Source organism: Amphibalanus amphitrite, unplaced genomic scaffold (assembly GCF_019059575.1).
Source record: "Amphibalanus amphitrite isolate SeventyFive unplaced genomic scaffold, NRLGWU_Aamphi_draft 001498F_arrow, whole genome shotgun sequence".
Classification (NCBI taxonomy): domain Eukaryota; kingdom Metazoa; phylum Arthropoda; class Thecostraca; order Balanomorpha; family Balanidae; genus Amphibalanus; species Amphibalanus amphitrite.
Genome location: NW_024882991.1, coordinates 81,681 through 89,755, shown reverse-complemented (window position 1 = coordinate 89,755; position 8,075 = coordinate 81,681). Strand labels below are relative to the sequence as shown.

General features: G+C 57.0%; 1 protein-coding gene across 1 annotated transcript; it reads right to left on the bottom strand.

Moving 5' to 3' along the window:
• Window positions 1-5,583: 5,583 nt before the first annotated feature.
• LOC122373455 (glutamate receptor 1-like) lies at window positions 5,584-7,662 on the bottom strand. The gene is made up of 2 exons (XM_043351535.1): window positions 7,598-7,662; window positions 5,584-7,275 (listed from the first exon to the last, which is right to left on the bottom strand). Exons 1-2 carry the CDS (start codon window positions 7,660-7,662, stop codon window positions 5,757-5,759), a joined length of 1,584 nt encoding a protein of 527 aa, XP_043207470.1. The 3' UTR covers window positions 5,584-5,756.
• Between the last annotated feature and the right edge of the window lie 413 nt (window positions 7,663-8,075).

Here is an 8,075-nt window from a genome sequence, read left to right as displayed (position 1 = left end):
GGCGCGCGCGGAGCCTGCCCGCCGCCGGCGGGAGGCTGGCCGGCGCAGACCACGGACCGAGAGGCAGTCCCTGATAACGCCGTGTCACCGCCGCAGGCGGACACGGACCGAGCTGGGTGTACCGCGGCGCAGTCTACAGAGCCGGCTGGCGCCCACGGAGCTTCGCCGTCGCCGACGGGAAGCCTTCCAACGCGGACCAGCTACGGACACGGAACCGCCGACAACGCCGTGTCACAGCCGCCGGCGGACACGGGCCGAGTCGGGCGTAACGCGGCGCTGTCTACGGAGCCGGACGGAGCTACTAGAGCGTACAGAGCCTCGCCGCCGCCGGCGGGAGGTCTACAAACGCGGACCGGCGACGGAAACAAAACCGCTGGTGACGCCGTGTTGCCGCCGCCGGCGGACACGGGCCAGCCCGGGGCCACTGCGGTGCAGCCCGCAGGCCCGGCCGGAGCCGCTGAAGCCTACGGAGCCTCGCCGCCGCCGGTGGGGGGCATCCCAACGCCGAGCACGGGCCAAGGTGCAGCGGCCGGCCCCGCCGTGTCGTCGCCGCCGGCGGACACCGGCCAGATTGAGTCCACCGCAGGGCAGTCTAGCGGGCCAGCCGACACCCACGGGGCCTCGCCGCCGCCGGCGGGAGGCCTACAAACGCTGAGCACGGGCCCAGGTGCAGCTGCCGGCCCCGCCGTGTCACCGCCGCCGACGGACACGGGCCAAACCGACTGTTCCGTGACACAGCCCACCGTACCCGGTGAGACTGATGACGCCTACGGAGCCTCGCCGCCGCTGGTGGGAAGCCCGCCGACGCAAAGCAGGGACAGAGAAGAGGTCGTCAGTGACGCCGTGTCGCCGCCGCAGGCGGACATGGGACAGACCGACTGTGCTGAGGATGACGCGGGTCTGGCGCCGCTCGTGGGCCCGGTTCAGGGGATGGCCGGAGACGCCGCTGGCTGTGATCCGTGGCCGCCACCCGACACCGGAGCGCCGCCTACCGGTGACCTCTCGGGCGACAACGGGCGCGCCCGCTGCGGACGCCGGAACAAGCGCCCGCCGCCATGGGTCGCAGCAGTCGTGTGTGCCAGCCCCGATCGTCTGTTCGTTCGTTGGGGTGCGACCTCGTATGAGGAGTGAGACAACGTCGTGCAGTGTTGTGTTTTTGGCGGTTTCACGACTGTTGTCTCGAGGGGAGATGTTGTGTTTGTATATAGGCCCCCCCGAGGCCCCCTACTTGGACCGCCTCTGCGACCCCACGGTGCCAGGTGCCTGTGAGCGCCCCTGCCGGCGCCAGCTGACCGTGCGCGCCAAGCGGCGTGACTGGCGCACGGGACGTGGGCTGGCGCTCGCCATACTTTTTTACGTTTCGATCTCTCTCTCGGCCCATTCGCACCGGTCTAAAATAAATCGCGTTGATATTCATAAGCTCTTTCACTTCGAACCGATAAACGACAACTAAACAACCACGAGAAGCGACAACAACGTCCGACGTTAGCAGATATGGACGCCTCAACCGGGATACGTTGACGTTGCAATATTTACTAGTGTTCTATGGACCACTGTCTACTGAAGATTCAAAACACTGCTTCCTTGGTTGACTGGTTGAAAGTTATGGTAAAAACTATTTACCGTTGGGCTATTTTTTAATGGATTGTGGAAGGCGCCATTCGCATTAAGACACAATAAAATACTGTTTTACATGCTAATAATTGATAATTTTACCGCTCGGATGGGTAAGAGAGATTACATTTTTTACGTCATCTGCCAGTAACATTGCGTAGTACGTTGTATCCGATAAAACTGAACTGCTATCTGTTGTTCAATACATTCAGACATGTCTCCATTTTGCTTCTGTGTCTATAAGCCTCTCTAAAGAAGGATAAAACGCGGTAACGGTAGCGCAGGCGTCACCGATAGCTTCGGTGGTGTAAACAGTCAAGGTAGGTGTATTGTAAGCATATTGACATAGATATGGAAGCACTGTTGAATTCAATGACGTCATTGGAATATAAAAAAGTCTCTAGAACAATATGAAAGTCTCTGGAACGTGTCGAGCGGGACAGAGTGAGACTCGGCCGACTACAGCAGGACATAGTGGGACTCAGCCGACTACCATGGGACATAGTGGGACTCAGCCGGTCCCAGTGGGACACAATGGGACTCGGCTGGTCCCAGCGGGACAAAGTGGGACTCAGCCGACTACAGCGGGATATAGTGGGACTCAGCCGACTACTGCGGGACATTGGGACCTTGCTGACTACAGAGGGATATAGTGGGACTTGATGGGATTCTGCCGGTCCCAGCGGGACACAGTGGGACTCGGCCGGTCCCAGCGGGACAAAGTGGGACTCAGCCGACTACAGCGGGACATAGTGGGATTCGGCCGGTCCCAGCGGGTCAAAGTGGGACTCAGCCGACTACAGCGGGACATAGTGGGCCTCAGCCGACTACTGCGGGACATTGTGGGACTTTGCTGACTACAGAGGGATATAGTGGGACTCGGTCGGTCCCAATGGGACACAATGGGATTCTGCTGGTCCCAGCGGGACACAGTGGGACTCGGTCGGTCCCAGCGGGACAAAGTGGGACTCAGCCGACTACAGCGGGACATAGTGGGACTCAGCCGGTCCCAGCGGGACAGTGGGATTCGGCCGACTCCAGCGGGACAAAGTCGGGATTGGTAGGTCCCAGCAGGACACAATGGGACTCGGCCAGTCCCAGCGGAACAAAGTGAGGCTCACTGGCTCAGCCGACAACAGCAGAACATAGTGGGACTCAGCCGGCTCCAGCGAGACATAGTGGGACTCAGTCGAATCCAGCGGGAAAAATTCGGCCGGACCGCGTCCCATTTTGTCTCGCTGGAACCGGCTTAGTCCCACTATGTCTAGCTGTAGTCGGCTGAGTCCCACTATGTCCCGCTGTACTTTGTCCCGCTGGGACCAGCCGAATCCCACTATGTCCCGCTGGGACCGGCTGAGTCCCACTATGTCCCGCTGTAGTCGGCTAAGTCCCACTATGCCCCACAGTAGTCGGCTGAGTCCCACTATGCCCCGCTGTAGTCGGCTAAGTCCCACTATATCCCGCTGTAGTCGGCTGAGTCCCACTTTGTCCCGCTGGGACCGGCCGAATCCCACTATGTCCCGCTGGGACCGGCTGAGTCCCACTATGTCCCGCTGTAGTCGGCTGAGTCCCACTTTGTCCCACTGGAACCGGCCGAGTCCCACTGTGTCCCGCTGGGACCGGCAGAATCCCATTGTGTCCCATCGGGACTGACCGAGTCCCACTATATCCCTCTGTAGTCAGCAAAGTCCCACAATGTCCCGCAGTAGTCGGCTGAGTCCCACTATGTCCCGCTGTAGTCGGCTGAGTCCCACTTTGTCCCACTGGGACCGGCCGAATCCCACTATGTCCCGCTGTAGTCGGCCGAGTCCCACTATGTCCCGCTGTAGTCAGCTGAGTCCCACTTTGTCCCGCTGAGACCGGCCGAATCCCACTATATCCCGCTGTAGTCGGCTGAGTCCCACTTTGTCCCGCTGGGACCGGCCGAGTCCCACTGTGTCCCGCTGGAACCGGCAGAATCCCATTGTGTCCCACTGGGACCGACCGAGTCCCACTATATCCCTCTGTGGTCAGCAAAGTCCCACAATGTCCCGCAGTAGTCGCCTGAATCCCACTATGTCCCGCTGTAGTCGGCTGTAGTCGGCTGAGTCCCACTTTGTCCCGCTGGGACCGGCCGAGTCCCATTGTGTCCCGCTGGGACCGGCTGAGTCCCACTATGTCCCATGGTAGTCGGCTGACTGAGTCCCACTATGTCCCGCTGTAGTCGGCTGAGTCTCACTCTGTCCCGCCCGACACGTTCTAGAGATTTTTCATATTGTTCTAGAGACTTTTTATATTCCAATGACGTCATTGAATTCATTAGTGCTTCCATATCTATGTCAATATACTTACAATACACCTACCTTGACTGTTTACACCACCGAAGCTATCGGTGACGCCTGCGCTACCGTTACCTAAAACGCTGGGCTGTATTGTGTGCTATCAGGGCACTAAAGGCCCGATTTACTGACCGTATTTGTTATCCGGCCGGGAGCCAGTTTTGACTAGTGAGGCGCCGCGGTTCCTGATATCGACCACCAGGGCAGCTATTATTTTATGTGTATCGTCTATACACATCCCATATAAAAGCCCCTATTGTAGATCTAAGTGCGTGCGCTCATATGCATAGCTCCATGACAGCTCATAGAAACCGCCCCATCGATCTCCGGTTAGCTGCGCTGTATGACGAGACGTTACGGACATCATGCGTGCGTTACTGACGTCAGACTGTGTTCCCAACAGCAGACTGTGTGTTCCCAACATCAGACTGTGTTCCCAACATCAGACTGTTCCCAATGCCAGTGTGTATTCCCAAAGTCAAGCCGTCTGCTACCCCCAGAGACGGCACTCTGGGAGCGGAGTGAGTAGCCGTATTGATCGCGTCCGTTTGACGCCTCCTCCCGTCGCCGCCTGCTGGTCAGCTGTACTTACCGGCCGTCACCTCTAACAGCCTAACAGGCCCTTCTTCAGTGGCTCGGAATGTGTCTGCCCTGGGAATGTATCAGCACTGGGAATGGACAGAGGTGGAACTGACAATAGGCGACCCATTGTGCGCTGATGGTGAATTGTCATTTGTCACGTATGAATTGGCACGTGGCTGGCAGTAACATGGCATTGACGAGTCGGACACGAAAGGCAATTGTGGCGACGCTGTTGACCTTACCATCATCGCATATAATTAACCCGTGTCCCTCTGAGGGCCCTACTTTTCATGTCATCGAGTGTAAGATCGGTAAACACTCTTTCGCTCGCCTCTTAGGCTACAAGCGATGAACTTTAAAAGGCAGTCGATGATGTGCTCTCCCCTCTCCCTCCAGCGGCTGCGCCCCAACCTTTGCGTCATGGAATTGTACCCGAAATGGATTCAATCTCACCAAGTTCCTTTCCCAGACATCGCCCAACTGTAGTTGAACTATCGTAAGTCAGCAACAACTATACGCCATGTATGAGTACTGTGCATTATTTCATCAAGCTTAGACCAGCCAGGCATATGTGAACAAAGCCAAACGGTTTGCGGGAAAAGACTTATTAGCTAAAGTGAACGGGCAGGTCGCGTACCCTCTTTGAAGCCAAGCCATTAAATGACACTTCACCCTTCCCTGCCTTTTGAATCAAGCGAACGAGTTAGGACAGGACACTCCCGAACGCGAAGCTGGTGACCAAAGGCAAAATTTATCGACGAACTAACGTCAGCATAGAAATTTGAGAAACATCACGTATGTTCCCGCTATAGAATTAATTCGTGACTTGACGACTGAAGGTGTGGATGGCAGACTGGAAGCACTGAGGAGTGCGAGGAGCTGTATTGATTGAGCTCGTCTGACGCGTCCTCGCACACATTATCTGTTGTTGGATTAGTTGTTGTACAGTCGTGTCCCCCTCCCCTCCGCTCCACTATTTGTGGTTTACAGTTACCGTCAAACCATGGATGAGATAATAACCCATGTTATCTCATCCATGGATGTGTTATCCATGGTCAAACCTTTCAACTATAGTGAAGGAAGCTTGTGTATTTCATGCTTTATCACTTCAAAACTAAGGATTACTTATGCAAGCATTGGTGACCTAGTAATAACCTAGAATCACTGAGCGAAAATATGTTCACCGTAGGATAAAATATGTGCCCACACCACTCGTCCTCCTCAGAAAATCAACAACTCGTCTCATTTACCACGAATCTCCGTGCGCCTGGACTTCAGGAACGCCACCGCGAGTAAGGAATCGGACATCTTCCCGATAATCTTCGAGTACATCCCTGACTGGGAGAACCTGAACCAGCCCCACTCGATGAGGCAGATCCCCGCACACGCCACCATCGCCACCGGCAGGATGATCAGCACGACGAACATATCTCCCAGAGACATCTGCTGGTACTCTGACTTCATCACGCACATCTCATCCTTGGACTTGATCCAGCGGGCTTTGAGCTCTGCCAGCATCCCAGTCTCCTTCATCTTCAGCAAGATGTCGTTGATAGCGCGGCGAAGCGCAGGGCGGCGCTTGGAGATACCCATGAAGAGGTCTTTAGATTTGACGGTCAGACCGGGTATCGGTACCAGATGACACACCTCCGGGCCCAGCGCAAACACCACCTTGTCAAAGTTGACAAACGTCATCACCTTGGGCTGAACGAGCTCGAAGACACTGTCCCCCTTGAAGTTGATCTCGATGAAGCCCTGCCGGGTGACGGAGCGCCGGTAGAGCTCCCGCTCGTACGGGTCTCGGCTGCGTCTCCAGTCGTTGAGGATGGCATGACCGGGCTGGATGGCGAGTCTCCAGCCGGGCTGCTCGGCGAACTCCTTGAGACTCCTGATCGGCAGCGCCACCGAGTGCACCACCATGTGGGAGATCAGGTTGGCCGTGTAGCTGGTGTAGATGATGGTGCGCAGTGCCCAGCACGAGGCGGCTACCAGCCGCGCTGGGGTGCCCAGCGGCAGGTCGGGCCAGCCCTGGCCGACGAATGATGTGAAGGAGAAGAGAAGGCACGAGCCGAGACCCATGTCAACCACTGGTCCTTGGGTCAGCTCTCCGCTAGACTCTCTCTTACGGCCAGCGCTCCTCGAGGAGATGTTCGTCGTTCTTTGAACGCGGTCAGAGAGACCAAAGAAGAGAGCGATGCGGAGTACAAGTGCCAGCACCAGGAGCGAGACGAGCACTGCCCACCACACGCTGCCATGTAGCGGCTGCAGGAGCGAGCCGAACAGCTCGGCCGTCACCGGCGGCAGACCCTCGTCCTTTCCCGCCCGCACGTAGAACGTGCTGTACGATCTGGCGACGGCCACCGAGTCCAGGTAGTCGATCACAGAGGCACGGTCCTGACGTAGGTAGATAGCCGTCACCGCCACATCGGCGCGCCCGTAGGCGAGCTCCCCGACCATGCCGGACCAGGTGCCGTTCTCACCAACCGAGCCGAACCCTCCAGACAGCAGCGGCTCGATGCGATATCTCAGACCGAGCTCGGCAGCTATCAGCTCCCACAGCTGCACCAGATAGCCGTCGTAGAGGAACGTCCCGTTGGCTAGCCGCTGGATCAGCACGAACGGCGGGTTGTGCATCGTGGTGACCACCACGTCCGGCTCCAGGGAGGCGTTGAAGGAGACCGTCCACGGCTGGCCCACGAACTGCAGGCCAGCCGGGAGCTCCATGGTGGCACCTCCGCGCCCGACGGCGTCCGGACAGCGACTGAGCCGAGCGGCCGGGGGTGTGCGGACGGGGGGCGTCACTGGGGTGTGTGTGGGCGTCACAGGGGTGTGTGTGGGCGTCACAGCCCACAGGGGTGTGGGCGGGGCGTCATCAGAGACACCACGGGCCAGGCCTCCCAGAACTGGCAAAGAGACAATCCATGCCAATCAATCGCCAAGTGTTTCATTCACAGGGGCGTGATGCGTTCCGATGTGGTCTGTTTTGTGCAGGATGCAATATGTCTCGGCTACAATAGAATGGTGGTATTCGTGCGCTGTGTTTCGGTCACAGTCGTGGGAATGCGTCCACCGGGAGGCGTTACCGTTGCCACAGGCTGCCGAGCTCTCTATGAGACACGATGCTGATGACGTAGTGTGCGGCATTCATGTAGGCCTATAGGTACAAATGTTAAATGTCGTACGGGTCCCGGACAGCCTGAAACTTTGGTGTTTATGCTTCAGAGGGAAGCAAATACCTATCGTCGATATACCTATATCGTTGGATACCGTCGCGTTTTTGGTATAATTATTAATTATTACCATATATCTTTTACGTGTAGACTACCAAAATTTCATACCTATTGAAATTCAGGTCATTCAATGTCAGGTCATCAGGTCAAAAGTTACCTCAAGAACGAAATAACAACGCATGGGCGTAACCACCGCGCTGGAACGCTGGAAATTCCAGCCCATTTTTGGGATGCTGAAATGCCGCCCCCGGTAGAGGAAAGCTACAATTGCGGGACTCGCGGACTTCAAAACCAAGAAAAAAGAAACGGCACTGCTCGGTCCACTATACGC

Excerpts from the sequence above, each read along its gene's own strand:
- LOC122373455 (XM_043351535.1), bottom strand. The coding sequence starts at position 7,662 with ATGAATGCCGCACACTACGTCATCAGCATCGTGTCTCATAGAGAGCTC. Across the intron at positions 7,276-7,597 it reads CTCGGCAGCCTGTGGCAACG|TCGCTGTCCGGACGCCGTCG; the intron begins GTAACGCCTCCC and ends CGCTCGGCTCAG.